Genomic DNA, 17,987 nt, shown 5'->3' with positions numbered 1-17,987 from the left:
TAGCACCGGGCCCTTCGTCCGGGAGTCGCAGCCTCCACCGTATCCTCGTCCCTGTACGCCCTTTTAGGTTCCAGACTGTCCGAGAATGCCATCAAACAGAGTGAGGAGAGCCTTATTTGACCAATCAGAGACTGCCCTCGAGAGAACCAATTGCGGGAGGATGCCCTCGAGATTGAGCCAATGAGAGAGCGCGCAGCAGAGAGCGCTGCCACGCTGATGGAGAGAACAGGCCAATCACAGTGGCCCGCGCAAGCAGGGCGGTGGCGTTGTAGGTCCCCGGGTGGCCCCTCTTGGGTTTGCCGGGGCGACCTGGCTGTCGAACCTAGAGACCCCGAGCGAGGGCTTCTTCCCCACCCCGTGTTCCTCCCGGCTCCTATCGGATTGCAAATTGTGCCTGTGCCGGGAGGGGAGCGCCTCCTGGGCGCGCAGACCCGGATGCGGTTTCCATGGAAACTGCTGGCTCTGGATGTGCGGGGATAGAGAAGGGGACTGAGCCCTGGGAGATTTAGGGAGCTCGCGTGGGTGGCCCCAGCGGCCGGACTTGCTCATCCTCGCCGACACGTCCGTCCCTGGTTGGGATAACCCCTGGTCCAAAGTGTAAAATGAAGCCTAGCTGCGGCCCCGCCCCCACGAGCTGGTGAGGAGCTAAGGGGCCAATCTGCGCGTGGCGCCACAGGGCTCCCTCGGGCACGTGCCCAGGCTCGCGGCTGCGGTCCCCAGGGTCACGTGGCTGCAGCCACCAGGGCCCACGCAGCTTGCGCGCCACCTGGCGGCCGACGGCCTTGTATCGCTCCTCGCCTCTCTTGCTGGCGGCCGGCAGGAGGCGGCGGCGACCTCAGCATCCTCCTCCGGGAAATGGGGCCAGGGCAGCCGCCCCATCGCTGCCAACTCCCCTCCCCACCGCGGCTTCCTGTTCCAGGAACACGCCGAGCCGTTCTACCTCGGGGCTTTGGCACTGGCTGTTCCTTCGGCCTGGGATTTGCCTCCTCCAGCTTTCTTCAGGGACGGAACCTCTTTGTCATTCTGGTCTATGTTCAAATGCCACCATCTCAGAGAGGACCTCCCTGACCACCGATTTAAACAGCCAGAAACTAACATCACTCTATTTCCCGCACGGGGCCTGTCACAGCTGTAAATGTCTTACTTAGGGGTCTACTGAACATCTCCCCAACCGGTCCCTGAGCTCTCTAACAGTGGGGAATGCGTGTTCTGTGAGGGATTTAGGAGCGGGCAACAGGATCCTGAGTCTTGGGAGATGTCCAGTGGCCTCCCAGGCTCCCAACCTCCCAACCCTGGGCCTGCGACAAGGGAGTGTTCGGAGCTGCCAGGCCCAGATAGCTGAGGCAGCGCAGAGGCTGTGAGGGAAAGGGCAGTGTCCGGCATGTAGGGACACCACCGCCTGCCTTGACCTTGCTCAGGAAGGGACCAGGATGGAGACAAAGAGGGGCCCGGCCCCCCAAATCATCCAGGCCTAGGGGGAGGGCGTCTCCTTTCTCACTCTTTAATCTCGCTCTGCTCTCTTGACACAGTTCTAGCAGTGCGGCCCCAGGCGCCACCTCCAGAGATAGGGCGGGGTTGGGGGGGACCAGCCCCGGGGGAGGGGGGCCCAGCCCTGGGGCAGGGCAGGGGCGCCTCCTTCCGGCCCGCGGTCCGGGAGGCCCCCGCGGCTGTCCGGGCCCCGGCAAGCCCGGGCGTCGCGTCCGAGCGGATGAATAAATAGGGGCGGTCAGTGGTTGGATGGGTCAGGCTGGCTTGTGGTCCGGGTGGCTTTTAAGCGTGTGGAACTTGACGCTGTCCAGCTTCTCGAAGCGCTTCCCACAGCGCTCGCACGTGAAGTTGTACTGCACCTCGGCCGTGTGCTTCTTCATGTGCCAGTTGAGCGACGCGCGCTGTCGGCACTGGTAGCCACAGATCTCGCACCTGCCGGGAGCCGGCGGGCGACACCGGGGGCGGGGTCAGACTGGGGTGGGGCCGCATTGGGGGCGGGGCCCAAGCTACGAGGACCCAGCCGCCCCTCCCCCCGCCCCGGAACCCGAGGGGTGGACCCGCCCTCTGCCGGTCCAGGCCCAGCCACCCTCCCTCTCAGCCCACCCCCTCCGCCCCCCGGCCCACGGGGAAGCCTGTCACTCACTGCAGGGGCGTCTCGCCGGTGTGCGTGCGTCGGTGTACCTCCAGATGGTTCTTCCTCTTGAAGGACTTGCCGCAGGTTTCGCAGGTAAATTCACGGACACCTGGGGGAGATGCGGAGCTGAGCACGCCGCCGTCGGGGGCGGAGGCTGCGGGACGTCTACCCCGCGGTCTCCCGGACCTCCGGGCGCAGGGACACCACTGCTGACTCTAACAACGAGGGCGGTTAACACCGAGGGCAGCTCACAGCCCCGTATGAGGCTCAGAGGCTGCCCTGGAAGGCGCTGGGGCAGAGCTGATATGTGAGCTCGGCTCCCCGGGAAGCACGGAGTGCAAACTGTCAAGCCAAAGTGGGTCTAAATTTGACCCCAGTATTTCAACTTCGGGGCGATTTCACTTAAGAATCCAAGGTTCCCGCCTCTTGAAATATCTGAAGCCGTGCCCTCCCGCGGGACACAGCCCCACAGCTACCCACTGAGTCAGGAGCCCTGGGTGGCAGTCCGGGGCGCGGGGGCAGTCCTATGCCTGTGGACCCAGTGCTCCCTGGGGGTTTTCTGCCCGCCTGCCCCCACCCTAGATCCAAGGCCCATGACCCTATGCCCCGCGCTGCCAGCCCCACCCCGGGCCTGACCTGAATGGATGATCATGTGCCGCCGCAGGTGGTTGGATAAATAGAACTTCTTGCCGCAGCCAGGGTGTGGACACACTTTGGTCTTCCCTTTCCGATGCACAAGATTGACATGGTTCTGTAGGCAAGAGGGGCAGGAGTGGGGGAGTGGGACTGTGGGTGTCATGGGCCCACCTCCAGGGCTCTCCACAGTGGGGACAGATAAGGGTAGCTGGGAGGCAGGCTGGGGCCAGCCTTTCTGGAGGAAGGAAGAGGGGTGTGCGTGCCCACGCCCTTGCCCTTGCGAGGGCCTCCCAGCTCTGAGCAAAGGCCCAGGGGCACAACTGGGATCAACCGCAGCTTTCCTGTGCACCCACGCCAGCCAGGGCCTGGGCTGGGGCATCAGTCAGCCTTGTCATGACCTTGTGGTGGGGCCTTGCTATTGGCCGTTTATGGATCGGGAGATGAGGCTCCAGAGGCTTAGGGTTTGGCCCATGTCTCACGGGTGGGCAGTGGCAGGGCTGGCCTGGATTCCAGGGCTCCAAGTCCCACAGCAGGCTTTGCCATGGAGCTGTGCTGCCCCCACGGTCTGGAGCAGGCAGCCCCTCAGTCATTCCTTTGTTCTTTTAGTCTTTAACTCACCAGCACACCTGTAGCTCCAGGGCCCAGCACTAGGCCTGGCACCCGAAAGGTGCTCAACACACGCTGGAAAATGAGACTCAGTAAATTCAAAGGCCTACTGGTGCCGCCTCCTGCCACAGGTGGGAAGGTGACAGGACCCTGTCTCTGCCCTTGGGGCATCCCGTCCAGGCTCCAGAGGACACACTACAGGGATGTCCTGGTGGTGCAGTAACCCGGGGCTCGCAGGCCCCACCAGCCCTGGGGAACTAGGGTGGGCTTCCTGGTGGAGGGGCATCCCGAGCCGAGCCTGGAGAAGAGGCATCCGGAGCCAAGAAGGTGGCCGGGGCAAAAAGCAGGCTGAGTTCAGGCCGACTGAGAAGGCAGGACAAGGGCACTGGAGAGCTGGAAGGGGAGGCAGCGCGAGGTGACGCCTGGTGTCCTGCGGCCGAGGCAGGGTCAGTGAGAAGCTACTGAGAGGTGGGCGTGTGGGAGGCAGGCCAGTGGCACCCAGTGGGGCCAAGTGGGGCCCTCTGTGAGCCGCACTGCGCAGAGGCCAGCACACAGGCGGCAGGAAACGGACGCAGGCCCCGCTCAGGCTGCTTGGGTGGTGGCCTCACCTGGAAACTGCTGAGGGCCACATAGACCTGGCTGCAGCCCTCGTAGGGGCAGTGGAACATCTCTAGCAGGCCATCGGCATCCGTCACCCGAGTCCGCTTGCTCCGCCGCCTCCTGGAGGGGAAGGGGCCCATGGCGTCGGGGCTCTCACACCAGGCCGGCTGTGGGCCCGTGGGCTGCTCCTTGTCCCAGCCCCCCCGGCTGCCCAGGCACCCACTTCTCGGGCTCCTTGGGGATCTCGTAGATGATGGCCGACATGTCACTGCCGTCCAGCTCCTCCCCGTCCGCCTCTGCTTCGGGCTCTGTGCTCTTGGGCCCTGTCGCTGCCGGCTCTGCCAGCTCTGGGGCCACGGGCTCCTCCTTCTCCTCCTTCTTAAGCAGGTACAGGTCCTCCTTCTCTACGGGGGTAGACACAGGGCGGGTGTCCGCAGGGGGACTCGTGTGGTTGAGGAGCTGGCTCCGGGGCCACCCCTCCACCCTCCCTCCTCCTCCCAGGTCCCGCCCCAACCCCTGCCAGCGACCACAGCAGCCCCCCCTCCCCCACACCTTTCTTGGTCTCGATGCCGGCCATGGCGGCGGGGTCCAGGGTGCTGGGCTGGCCGCCCTCGGGCTCCGTCTGGGTGTAGGCCGCTACACCCTCCATCATGGCGCAGGGCACCTCATCCCCTAGGCCCCCAGCGGGGCCACCGCTGCCTGCTGCCACGTTGAGGTGGATGCCCTCGGCCGTGAGGGCATCGTAGCCGGGGCCGGCGATGATGATCACCTGCGAGCCAGGCACCATGCCCGGCATGGGACAGCTGGCCACCACCTCGCCCAGCGCCTCCTGGGGCATGTTCTCAAAGAGGGTGCCGGGGCCCGGACCCACTTGCACGGGCATTGGCACGCACACCACTGTCTCCAGGGCCTCAGGCCCGCTGCCTGCCGGGTTGGGGCACAGTGGGGTGCCCTGCTCAGGCAGGCTCTCCATGTGGTGGACGTCGAAGGGGATGTGCATGCCCTCCTGCGTGATGAGCCCGCTGCTGCCCGCCGGGCTGCTGGGGGTAACCGCCGCCGCCGCTACCTTGGCCGGCTGGCCCTCAGGGGGCTCCTCGGAGTCAGAGCCCGAGCCGGCGCTGGAAGAGTCAGAGCTGCCGGCTGCCAGGCCATTGCCCACTGCGGTGACAGAGGAAAGGGGACAGTCACAATAGCAACAGTGGCGGCAATGGTATCTGTCGAGGGCTCACGGGGGGTTGGGCATGGTAACCCCCTCAGTGCCACAAACATCGGTCATTTCTCGGTCCCCCTTGTGCCCCGACCACCCCTGCTCCTCAGAGATGCTCTCCTCCCTCAGCCTCCAGACCCGAATTCTGGCTTTTTGGGCCCTCTCTGAGGGCCCCTTCTTAGCCTCGTTAGCCTTTACAGGTCTGGAAGGTTCTAGCCAGGGCTCTCAGTGCTCCACTCACCCCAGGGCCTCAGCTAGCCTGATGGTGGTAAATACAGCCCTCACTCTTGACACTAACTGGGTGTCTGACAAGTCAATTCAGATGCCATGGGTTAAGGGCTCAGGTCCCACAAGACTGCCTGCCCCCAACTTGGACACCGGCTACAAGACCCTGGCCGTTGTAATTCTGGTTATAAATTGTGGGTTTCTACGACGCTCTCTTCAGGTTTGATAATTTGCTAGAACAACTCGCAGAACTCAGGAGAGTGCTTTACTTATGACTACAGTTTTATCACAAAAGATGCAACTCAGCGATAGTCAGATGGAAGAGGTGCCCAGGGCAAGGTGTGGGGGCTGGGGCGGGAGCTGTCACACCCTCTCCAGACGCGCCACCCTCCTAGCACCTCGAGGTGTTCACCAAGCTGCAAGCTCTCTGGACCTCCTTATTTAAAGAGTTTTTGCAAACCAGTCTCCAGCCCCAGTCTGTTCCTTGGGGGTCAGGGATGGGGTTGAGAGATTCCCCCATCTAATCATGTGTCTGGTCTTTGGTGACCAGCCCCCATCCTGAAGCTATCTAGGGGACCCTGCCTGAGTCACCCAGATTAGCACAGACTCAGGTGTGTTCCAAAGGGGCCCCTTATGAAAAGGGCTCATGATGAACAATGAAGAACATTCCCATCACTCAGGAAATTCCAAGGATTTTAGGAGCTCTGTGCCAGGAACCAGGGACAAAGATTGACTATTGATTTTTATTAACCTGCCACCACCCATACTCCGATGCCTCTGCATGGACAGCTCCCGCCTGGACCTCCTGTGGGCCTGGGGCTCTTACCTCCCACTGCCTTCTCTGCTGCCCCCAGGGGGGGTCTCAGAGGCACCTCAGAATCTGCTCAGCAATTCTGGGCCCTCAATCTTCCCTAAGAAAAAGCCCATACCCTTCCCAGACATCCCCGTCTCAGGGGATGATGGCAGCTCTGTCCTTCCAGTTGCTCAGGCCAAACAAAGTCCTAGGGCTGCCCCTGACTTCTCTTTCTCTCATACCCACTTCCAGTCTGTCAGCAAAACCCACTGGCACTAGTATTTAGGGATAGTGGGCGGGTTCCTGCCTCAGGGCCTTTGCATTTGCTGTTTGCTCTGCCTCAACACTCTTCTCTCAGATACCCGCAGGGGCTCCCTCCCTCATCTCCATCAGACCCTTTCCTAAAATGCTATTTATTCAGGGAAGCCTCTGACCACCTTATCTCAAATCGTATTCTTTTCTCTCCTTAATTTTCCTCCAAAATACTACCTTCCACTGTACTCTAGATATTGTTTATCCTGTTTCCTCTCAGCTTCCCCTCTATATCATAATCTCCACAAGGATGGGGGACCCTGTGCACAGGTCCCAGTGCCCAGAAGGCCGCCTGGCACCCACTGAGCACACAGTTCTAAAAACAAATGAATCTCAGCCCAACGTTGTGATGAAAGTCAAGACCAACATTTTACCCAGGTATTTCGTGCTAAAGTCCACACACACGGGGAGAAATGGGGGACAGAAAAATCGAGAACTGACCCTCAGTTACACACTCATGACAGAGTTGGGGCGCACTGTCTGGGGACCATGTGTCTACCCTCCCAGAAGGTCACATGGAGCACTCAGGCTCTGGAGCCAGACTTCGGGGTGGGATCTCGGTGCTCCCCGCTCCAGCTGTGTGAATGGGGGCGCCTTAAGTAACTTCTCTGGGCCTGGGGATAAATTGGCACCTACCCCAGGGGGTGTTTGGGATAATGAGGAAATCTATGTAAAGTGCCTCAGACAGCACCAGGCTCTGAGTAAGCATCCTATCAATGTTTTCTATGATCATTCTTATCATAATGCCCCATCCCTGACTCAAGGCCCCCAGACAGCAGCAGGAGTGGGGTAAGGGGATTGACCTCTCCTTGTAACACCCTGTAATCTGCAGGGTGAGCTGAGTCCCTGGGCTCCACCCTGAAGCAGGGGGCAGTCACCTAGTGAGTTGGGGGCATGGCCTGGGTGTGCGCCTGCCTCCCCAACTGCAGCATCTAGCTGTGAAGGCCAGACGGCGCTTCTTTCCAGGTGATCATAACATTAATCACAGAAATGGCTGCGCATCCCCTGGCCTCTCACAGTCCCGGCAGGAGGTGCTCCTACTTAGTGAGAAGCAGCCCGGGCCACCCCAGGCAGAGAGCTGGTAAGGGAGCTGCTGAGGGAACAGGGCTGGGCTAGGGACACAGCCCCCCCCCGCTCCCTACAGCCACAGGTGACCCGCCAGCCCGTCATCTCAGCATTCATTCCTGAGAGCCAGATTGGGCAGCCACTGGTGTCAAAGTTGGGTGGGGGTGCAGACCCATCACCAGAGGGGTCAGTCACAATTAGTTTCCTCCACTGCCAAGCGGGGCTAATGAAGAGCTGTAGGGTGGTTTGGGTGGGGGTGCACCTGGAGCGGGGAGAGGACTGCCGGGGGCCAGCTGCATGCTGGGGTCTGGCTGGTGCACAGGGGACAGCCATTGGCCAGGGGGCCCACCTGGAACACCTCTCGCCCACGGCTTCCCCTTGGCCAGCTGGGATGCCACCTGCTCTGAGGCCCCTGCCAGCGCGCACTCAGCCCTGGCGACTGACCTCACCCTCCGCCCTGGCAGGGCACCTGGCAGTGGGCCCTGGGCTCCTTCTCGCAGCTGAAGCTGAGCCCCTGAGGCCGGCAGGCAGGTGGGCAGCCCCTCGCCACCCACAGCGTCTCCTCTGCCCGCCCCCCCCCCCCCAACCAGGGCCAACTGGACCTCGATAATGGAGTCCCTCCCAGTCCTGCTGCGTGCTCAGGACACGTGACCCACATGGGCCGGCAGAGGGGGGGGGCAGGGGCAGTGGGGGGAGAGACTGATGGGGGAAGGGAGTGGGGGTGTGGGGGAGACAGGGAGAGACTGGGGGAGACAGGGAGAAGGCAGGAGACAGAAAGGAGAGGAAGAAACAGAAGAGTGAGAGAGGGAGGGGGAACGAGAGCTCAAGAACAGAGAATGGGGAGGAAGGAGGAGACCCGGGCAGAGAGGGCAAGAGGATGAGGCTGGGAGAGAGCCCAGAACGGAAAGGGAAAGGGCCAGGGAAAACAGAGGAGGAGGCAGAGGCCCGGAGAGCAGCCCAGCCTGAGGAGGCCCAGCACCCACCCCTCCCTCCAGCCACTGAGCCAGGTTTCCCGACCCCCAGCCCAGTTGGCCTCGGGCACAGCTGTCCCTCTGGAAAACGGGGGCTGCCGCCTCTCCGCTCCAGGACTTGGAAGATTGCAGCTCAGCCTGCCGGGTCCGGGCGCCATCCCGGAGGCCAGCGCCAGCCTCCTTGCTCTGATGTTTCCAGTGCTGGCCCGAGGCCGACAAGACCCATGAGGGCAGGGAGTCCAGGGCGGCACAGCCCATGAGGAGCCGTAGAGCCCTCAGCCCTCGGACCCACCTTTGTCGCTGTCGGGGTCTGAATCGCTGAGGGGCTTCAGGGGCGAGTGCAGGTCTTGGAAGTGGCGGTGGCCGGCCTCGCACTGCCACACGGCCGTGGTGTACAGACCGAAGGTGGGGTCCAGCTCGGCCAGGCGCGGCTCGTACGGGCAGCGGTGCTTGTGGTCCTCATACCAGATGACCACATTCTTCAGGCAGTTCACGTTGCGCCGCCTCCCTACGCACACAGGGCGGGGTCCGGAGTCAGGGGTAGGGCTCGCTCCCCAGGGCCCCAGGACGCCCCGGGCGGTGAGACACCTTCCTGCACCCTGCCCAGGCCCGTCCCATTTGCAGATGAAGAAACAGGCTCTGAGAGGTGAGGTCCATGCTGGTGATAACGGACACCGGCCAGACTGTCCTCACTGAGTAAGTTAAACCACATCAACTATGGAGCCTGGCACGTGGTAGGTGCGCAGTGGTTAGTAGCTGCTTGTTGTTAATGGACTCATCCTCATCAACATCTCAACGTCTCTGGCCTGGACCAGCTGAGTCCCCTCTGCCCTGGTCTCTCTGCTCCCACATTTGTCCCACTACAGTCTACTCGGCCTACAGCCAACAGACGGGGCCTGCTGCAAACACCTGAGTCAGGCCATGCCCCGCCTCTGCCCAGAATCCACCAGGGCTCCCACCTGGCTGGTGGTAAAAGCCAAAGTCCTTCCCAGAGCCACCAGGCCCTGCATGTTCTGCCCCATCACCAGCCCTTCTCCTTGATCACTTCATCCCAGCCTCATGGCCTCCTCCCTGTTCCTGAAATGAGCAGAGTGTGGCTCTGCCTCAGGGCCTTTGCACAGACTGTGTCTCCTTCCAGATGGCTACTGTGCCCTTCCCCCTTCACTCAGGTCTTTCCCTCAGTCTGCCACCCCCTCCCCACTGTCCTAGCCGACCTGACTTGCTGTTCTTTCTCTCCAGGTAGCACCTAGATACCATTTGTGGTTATCTCTGTCCGTGTTTCTGTCTTCCCTACTACAATGCCAGCTCCCCAAGGGCAGGGACCCCTGTTTGTTGCTCCTCTTGTATCCCCAGTGCCTACACAGGGCCTGGCACATAGTACGCTTGCTGGATGAGTAGATGCTTTAAGGAGGTGGGCCCAGTGGAGCCAGCCTGTGGGATTCAAATCCCGACTGCCACTTTGTAGCTGGGTGGCTCCAGGCAAGTGACTTGGCTTCTCTGAACCTCTTCTGGGCCAGGGGAGAATGACAGTCCCCGTTCCTTGAGGGCTGCCAGAGAGGAGGGAGGGAAGACATTGACAGGGCACGGAACAGGGCTGGATACACTTTGAATGCCCAAGAAATGGAACCTGCCATATGTCTAATGATGCTGGTCCTGCAGCCAAGGGGGAGGAAACTGTCCTCCCGATCTTCCAGGCTGGGAGATGAGGAGGGTGCCCAGAAGGGTCTTGGGCCTAGGGATGTTGTCTGGAGCCTCCAACCCAGTGACGACCATGGAGACAACAGGGACCCCACCCCTAGTCGCCCCTCCAGTCTGGCACTTGCCTCCTTATTTCCCTCCTCACCCCTTTGGGATTTGGAGGTCACAGACTTAGCTCGGCCCTTGCCTCTGACAACTGTGAGAAGGGGTGGGACTCGCCGCCACCAGATGGCTGTTCCTGGGCCAGTGGCCCTCACCCTGCTGGACAAGGCCCGAGACCCACAGTGCCAGGGCTCAGAGGTTCACGGCCGAGGGGTGGGAGGGACGCACTGCAGGCCTCCACTCCGACTGCTCATGCCCCGCTCCCCTCAGCTGTTCGCTCTGCCCTGTCCAGCTCTCCCCTAGGTGACTCCCCTGTACCAGGCAGGACAGTGCAGGAGCTAAGGGGACTGCTCGGTGACATGGGTTTGTGGTCTGGCCTGGCCCCTTGCCAGCTTGCAGCGTGCGGTGGTGATTTGGCCTTTTATGTGTGAGATGGGGGTGGTGGGGGCACCCCCACTGGGCACAGCACAGGTGCCAGTCCCCTTTCTGCCCCCGCCCCCAGGCCCAGCTGGGTCAGACCCTTCCTCTGGGCCCCCAGGGCCCCCACTCCCCTGCCACGGCCCTGCTGGGCCTGTCCCGTCTTCCCCTGAGACCACGGGCTCTGTGAGGGCAGGGCTGGATCGGTGCAGGTCCGCACAGCCCCGGCCCGTGCAGGCCCTCCACAAATGGGGCCTGAGGATGAGTGAGGGAACGAACAGCAAAGCCACTTACTCCCAACACCCATCCCCTCCCCGCTGGCTGTAGCCCCACTTACTTTTCTTCCGCTTTGGCTTTTTGGGGACCTGCTCCCAAGGCTTCCTGTAACACAGAGAGGCAGGGGGAGTGAACACAGGGCCTGCTGATGCTGAGCTAGTGACAGCATGCTGCTCCAAGGCCTAACTGTAGCTGCTGTTCTATTTCCCAGGGGACTCTCTCCTCCACTGACACCAGCCCTTGGACCGTGGTCTAGCATCACTGCCCGTTTCACCAAGTGGGAAAATGAGGCTGAGGAGTGAGGCTGCCTGCCCAGGGGCCTGTGGCCAGGGAGTGGAGAACTCAGAAAAGGGGTAACAGAAAGTCAGTGTGGCAGGCAGAATTCTACACTGGCCCCATGATTCCCAACCCCGGGTCACACGTCCTCTATAATCCTCTCCCCATGAGTGGGGCGGCCTGAGAATATGATGGGATACCACGCCTGTGCCTAGGTGACTTGAATGAATCAGGAGGGAGCTTTCCAAGGTGGGCCTGGCCTAATCAGGGGAGCCCATAAGGCCGAGGATATGAGAGGCCTATGAGGGGACAGGACCTGAGAACGGCCTCTGGGAGCTGAGAGCAATCCCAGTTGACAGCCTCAAGGCTGTGGGGACCTCAGCTGTACAACCCAGGAGGGAATGAATTCTGCCAATGCTCCGAGGGAGTCTGGAAGCAGCTCCTTCCCTAGTCGAGCCTCCAGATGAAGACGCAGCCAGCTGAAACCCTTGTTTCAGCCCTGTGTGACCTTGAGCAGAAGACCCTGCCCCTGCCCCTACCTGCCTGCTCTATGTGGGCCCCAGCCCAAGGTGCTGCCCCCTCCATCAGTCCTGCCCCTGCAGCCAGCTCGGGTCCACGTGCCCCGGCCATCATGCCCACCTGCCTCTGGGGCCTTCCCCACTTTGGCTGGAGCCCAACATTCTGACTGTGTGCCCCTGTGACAAGGCCTCAGGGTGCCCAGGGCAAGGCTGGGCCCAAACACTGGGGCCCCCCAAGGCTTCCCAAACCCGGATGGCCACCAGAACTGCCAGGTGGGATCCTGACCCCATACAGGCCACTCAGCTGTGACCAGTACTGACTGTACACGTGCTGAGGGCAGGTGCTTTGGAGTCACCTCTCCTGCACCCACTAGGGGCCTCCCTCTGCCTTCCTGATGCCATGCTTCTGGGTCTGCCTGCCCGCTCTGGCTGCTTCCTCATCCTTCCTTTTTTTTAAATTAATTTATTTAAGTAATCTCTACACCCAGGGTACCTGGGTGGCTCAGTTGGTTAAGCATCTGACTCTTGATTTTGTCTCCAGTCTCAGGATTGTGAAATCAAGCCCTGAGTCGGGATCTGCACTCAGCGGGGAGTCTGCTTGAGATTTTCTTTCCTCTCTCTCTCCCTCTGCCCCTCCCCCCACTTGCACTCTCTTTCTCTCTCTCCCTCAAATAAATAGATAAATCTTAAAAAAAAAAAAAAATCTCTACACCCAATGTGGGGCTTGAACTCATGACCCCGAGATGAAGAGTTGCATGCTCTTCTGAGTGAGCCAGCCAGGTGCCCCTCATCCTTCCTTTTCTACGCTGCAGCAGAAGGCCCTGAGACTCTGGATGACCTTGACTCCCCATGCCTCAGTTCCCCATCTGTAGCATGGGATCATAACCATGCTTCCTTGTGGGACTGCTGCATAACCTTGAGGTTATGTGCATTGAAAGAGCTTGGTATGGCCCCTGGCACTTAGTAACCACTCAGCAAGTGGTAGATATGATCACTGTGATTATCAATGTTCTCACAGAGCCTGGCCCTGGAACCCTAGCCCCCCTGCTATGGCCCAGACCATGCTCTCACCACAAATTATCCTGAGGCAGTCCAGGTGTCTTGTCAGCTTCACCATCTACTCCACCTGACCCGTCCAGCCTGATAACAATTCACAGCCCCCACACCCCACGTCTGGTCCCAGGACAGGTCCCCCAGGCTCCTCTGCCTCTCCTGCCCCTGGCTCACCCCCTGTCCAGGTCTCTGCCCCCCCACCTCATTCCAGATGCCTCCATCCCCTCCCACGGCTCTCCCCTCCCCTCCAAGGGGGCAGGCTGGCTGCCCAGATCCTCGTCCAAACGCCCATGGCCACCTCTGCGCACTCACAGTGTTGCCATGACTGGGGTACTGGGAACACTACTTAGTGTTTGGTGCCAGTCAGATCCGAGTTCAAGTCTCCTCTGTACCACTGACTACCTGTGTGACCTCAAGCAGGTCTCGTCCCCTCTGAGCCTCAATGTCCTCATCTGGTAAGTGGGGAAAATAGTGCCCCCCACACAGCATCACTGTGGCGATTAAATGAGGCCAGACCTCAAACTGCCTTCCCTCCCCTTGCCCATTTCTCTGAGTTCCACCCCTTACACGTCGCCGTTTGAGGACAGCAGCTGCTGGGGCTTCTCTGCAGCTCTGCTTTCCTCGCAGTGGCCAGCCCCCAAACGGTGCCCAGCAGCTCTCCTTCGCTCTCCTCTGCCATTTGCTTTCAAGCTCAACTCCATCATCCCCTCCAACTGACCAACACAGCATCAGTTCTTCTACCCTGGGTTTAAATAATCTGGAGCCCCTTCCCTGCCAACTCCCACCCATTCCTCTGCCCCCCCTCCCCTTTGAGCCATCTATATGCGTGTGCAGTCTTCCTGTCTTCTCCTCTGTCTCCCTTGAGCCCCTCAAGTCAGGGTTTTCTCTAGTATGCCACACACTGCCCCGTTCTGGCCCCCGGGGTGGCCGCCTCACTCAGCCCAGCAGTGTTCATTGGCAGACCCTTCCCTTGGCCTCCAGGATGCCGCCCCAGTGGGTTCTCCACCAGCCTCCCAGCTGCTGCTGCTGCTTCATCTCCCTGACTCCTCTAAGCACAGACAGCGAGTGCCGGGCTCAGACCTGTGTGTCTACCCACGCCCCCTTGGCAACTTCCGGCACCATACCATCACTGGCCTGGTGACCCCCAAATCCGGATCTCCCACCTGGCCCTCTCCTGACCACGCCTCCCCAACACTACATGTAGGGGTCTCGCAGACATCGCACACGTGAGCTGTCATATTGCCCCTTGACCTGTCCCTTCTCTGTTAACGGCACCTGCAACTTTCCAGGTGCTCAGGTCCAAACCTGGGGGCGTTTCTCATATCCATACCGATCAGCAAACCCTGTTGGCCCTAATTTGAACCACTTCTCCCCACTTCTGCACGGCCCCGCCTCACTCACCTGGACCAGTGCAGTCAGCTCCTTCCTGGTCTGCCATCTCTGGCCCTCCCCTCCCACAGCCTCAACATCGGAGTCCGTGTGCTTCTTTTCATTTTCTTGTTAACATTTTAAGATGTAAAAAGAAAAATTCAAACACATACAAAGCTAGAGAGAAGAGTGAACCTCCTGGAGACCATCACCAGCATTAAAGACTGCCAACTCTTAGCCAACCTTGTTTCAGTGCATCCCCCGCCCAATCCTCCTGCCACACACACCCTGGAGAGTGCTTTTGTTAAAATATAAGCCAGGTATGGGACCTCTCTGTCCAAAATTCTGTACTTAAAAAAAGCAAAACAAAACAAAACAAAACCCAAAAGACCCTATCAGGCCTCCCACTTCACTGGGAGAAAAAACCAGAGCCCTCCATGCAGTCCACAAGGCCCTGTCACCTTCCTGTCCTTGCCTTTTCCCACTCTTCATCCTCATTGCGGTCCAGTCACATGGGTCTCCTCGCTACCCTATGTTCACACCAGGCTGGGTCCTGCCTCAGGGCCTTTGCACCTGCCATTCCTTCTTCCTCAAACATTCTTCCCCCAGATATCTGCAGGGCTCTCCCTGGCCTCCTTCAGGTCTGTACCCCGGATGCTATCCTCTCACTGTGGCCCACCCTAACACCCTACCTAAACCTCCAGCACCCCCTCCTGATTCCTCTTTCCCTATCTCACTTTTTTTCTTTACATAGCCCCTATCAATCTCTCACACACTACATAATTTATTCATTATGGTAAATAATAGTAAATGTATAGTAATGCAGTAGACAAGCCTTTGCACAGTGGACAAGTCTCTGCCCTCTAAATGGCATCTCCATAAAGCATTTTCTGTTGTTCACTGCTGCACCATCAGCACGTATACGAGTGCCCAGCACATAGTAGGTGCTGATTAAGCGCTCCTTAAACAAATGGACACTGGAGACTCCACTATTGACCACTGTTTCCCTTTTCCCACTGGCTGCTAGGATGGCTCTGAGGCAAATTCATGGCCCATTCTCCATTTCCACTTCTTCATGTCTTTTGAACCCCTCTGGTCAGGTTTTTAACTCACCATGCCACAAAACTGCCCTTGTCATGTCCCCTGTGACTTATGCCTTAATCTAATAGCACCGATCCTGGCCCCGCTGTGCCCCTCCTTTTCCTTTCTCTTTGCTTTTTTTTTTAATTTAATTTTATTTATTTGAGAGAGAGAGCACACAAGTGGTGGGGAGGGGCAGAGGCAGAGGGAGAAGGAGACTCCCTGCGAAGCGGAGAGCTCGACGTGGGCATGATCCCGGGACCCCGAGATGAAAACCGGAGCCAAAGACAGATGCCCAACTTACTGAGCCACCCAGGCATCCCTCCTTTCTCTTTTCATCCCACCTTTCATTTCTGTCTTCTGGTCCATGTTGTGCATAGTCTTGAACTGAAATCTTTCCAGGTACAAGACAGTTACAAATAATTGAAGAGTTGAAATAAGTGACCCCCTATCTCTGGTCATGTCCATTTCCCACAGGAGATGCCTCACTCAGGGTAGTGTATTTTCCCAACTACCCATGTGTCCCGGGGCCCGGTTATTGCCATGCACGGCCTGGGTTGTCTCAGTGTCCTGGCCCCAGTTCTGCAAGACTACACAAACCAAGCTTCTGCAAATACCACTTTCAGCTTAGGGACCTCCAGGGGCTCCCTCTGGCCAGTGGTTCTCAACTCCAGCTGCATATATCTCCTGGTAGCTTTGTAGAAAAAAGCACAAGGTCTGCAACTCTACCCAGATTAACTGAATCAGTAACTCCAATAAGGGGGGCGGGGGCCTCCTGGGTGGCTCAGTCAGTTAAGCGAGGGACTCTTGATTTCAGCTCAGGTCATGATCTCAGAGTTGTGAGGTCGAGCTCCGTGATGGGTTGAGCTGTGCTGGGCATGGAGCCTGCTTAAGATTCTCTCTCCTTCTTACTTTGCTCCCCCTCCCCCTCCACCCCCTGTCCCCACTTGCACTCTCTGTCTAAAAAAAAAATAATAAAGAAAGAAACTCCAATGATGGAACACTAGCTTGAGCATTTCCTGCTCCACTCGGGCATATGAGCCAGCCTGCCACCCCAGGGAGGCTGTGGGTGCAATTCCGAAGGATCTGGTTGATCCTTGACCCTTAGACTCTCACCCCAGAGAAACATGCCAATGTGTGCAAATAAAAACCAGGGCACAGCAAGGATTCTGTCGCAGCATTGCTTGTGACAGAGAACAAATATCATCATAACAACTAATACCTGGAGGGCTCACTATGTGCCAACCATGTTCTAAGCCTTTTGCTGTATTTTAACTCATTTAATTGTCACACCAACCTATTAGGCAGGAAGGGAAAAATTGCATCCACACTCCTCGTTCTCAAGACTGAGACTCTGCAAAGGCCTCTGCCCTCTACCTGAGCAGCTAACTTGGGACTTCCTCTTCACCTGAGTCTCCATTGGGCTAAGGTGCTCCCCAGGAGCCAACAAGAGGTTAAAGGGAATGCGATCTGGATTGTGAGGAGTCTTCCTGTGTCTGGGGTCGAGGGTTGTGGGAATGGGGCCACACACAGCCCCAGATGGAGTGCCAGAACCTCACGAGGGACAGGGCTGGGTGGCCCAGTGTATCCAGCTCACAGCCCCAGGCTACACAGTAGGGGTTTTAGAGGATGAGGCATGTGAGATCCCAAGGATCAGCAAGGAAGGGGCATTAAGGCCTCAGGAGGCTGGGCCGCCCCTCCAGGGACTAGGCAGTTAGAACGCTTGGAAGTGGGGCCCGTACTAGGATTGGGCAGCCAGAAATCTAGCGGGCGGGGCCAAACGCTAAGAGGCGGGTCGAGAGGCTGGGCGCATCCTAGGATTGGGCAGTCGGAAAGACGGGAGGCGGGGCCGCGAGCCAGGCGCGTCCCAGGACCGGCGGCAGAAGACCCAGGCCAGCAGGCCGGCCACTGGGCGGGGCTCACAGGTGTCGGGGGCGGGGCCGTGGGCAGAGGGGGCGGGGCCAAGCTCGGCGGGGAATGGGGGCGTCTCCTCCCTCGTTCGCTCCCTCCCTCCCTCGGGCCGGGCCCCCTCACCCGTGGCGGCCGCTACGCTGGCCGCGCTCCAGCGAGATGAGATAGGCTGCGAGCTTGGCGTCGCTCCAGCCGCTGCGGCGCCGCAGGTCCACCCAGGGCCCGTGCGCCTCGCCCAGGTACACACGCCGCACGTCGTACTTCTTCCGGGACTCGAGCCGCCGCCGGGCTCGGTCGGACTCCGTGAGCCGCGGCCGACCCCGCGCCTTGCGGCCCGCCGCGCCCTCCTCGGCCGCCGCCTCCCCGCCTGCGCCCGCCTCAGCCTCCGCCTCCGCCTCGGGCTCCGGCACCCGCTCCGCCATCCCCCCCTCCCTGGTTACCAACCTCCCCCGTTGTTAGGAGCCCGGCCGGAAGTGGCGCGCATCTTCCGCGCCGACGGGAAATTTCTCACGGACTTTCACTGCCCCACGGCGCCAAGAGGAGACCGAGAGCAGAAACTGCGCATGCGCGCCACAAGCACTAGCAACAACCCATTCTTCTCTTACTCCTTTTCTCTGTTAAACTTTCTAACTTCGCAGAGACCGAGGGAGGGGCTGAGTTGAGGCCAGCCGCGGGAAGAAAGACCTAGATGAGCCCGTAGACCCTGGGAGGTAGGGGCTCCTCCCTCCACGCCTCATCCTGAATGCATCCT

The 17,987-nt window shown here is 59.7% G+C and overlaps 1 protein-coding gene across 1 annotated transcript; it reads right to left on the bottom strand.

Annotated features, from left to right (window-relative positions):
• Window positions 1–1,505: 1,505 nt before the first annotated feature.
• ZNF653 (zinc finger protein 653) lies at window positions 1,506–17,658 on the bottom strand. The gene is made up of 9 exons (XM_021705377.1): window positions 17,360–17,658; window positions 11,092–11,135; window positions 8,830–9,045; window positions 4,517–5,122; window positions 4,188–4,368; window positions 3,973–4,084; window positions 2,759–2,873; window positions 2,132–2,231; window positions 1,506–1,920 (listed from the first exon to the last, which is right to left on the bottom strand). Exons 1-9 carry the CDS (start codon window positions 17,656–17,658, stop codon window positions 1,743–1,745), a joined length of 1,851 nt encoding a protein of 616 aa, XP_021561052.1. The 3' UTR covers window positions 1,506–1,742.
• Window positions 17,659–17,987: the final 329 nt, after the last annotated feature.

The sequence above is a fragment of the Neomonachus schauinslandi genome, chromosome 1 (genome assembly GCF_002201575.2).
Source record: "Neomonachus schauinslandi chromosome 1, ASM220157v2, whole genome shotgun sequence".
NCBI classification, from domain to species: domain Eukaryota; kingdom Metazoa; phylum Chordata; class Mammalia; order Carnivora; family Phocidae; genus Neomonachus; species Neomonachus schauinslandi.
This window is presented reverse-complemented; position numbering and strand designations above follow the sequence as displayed.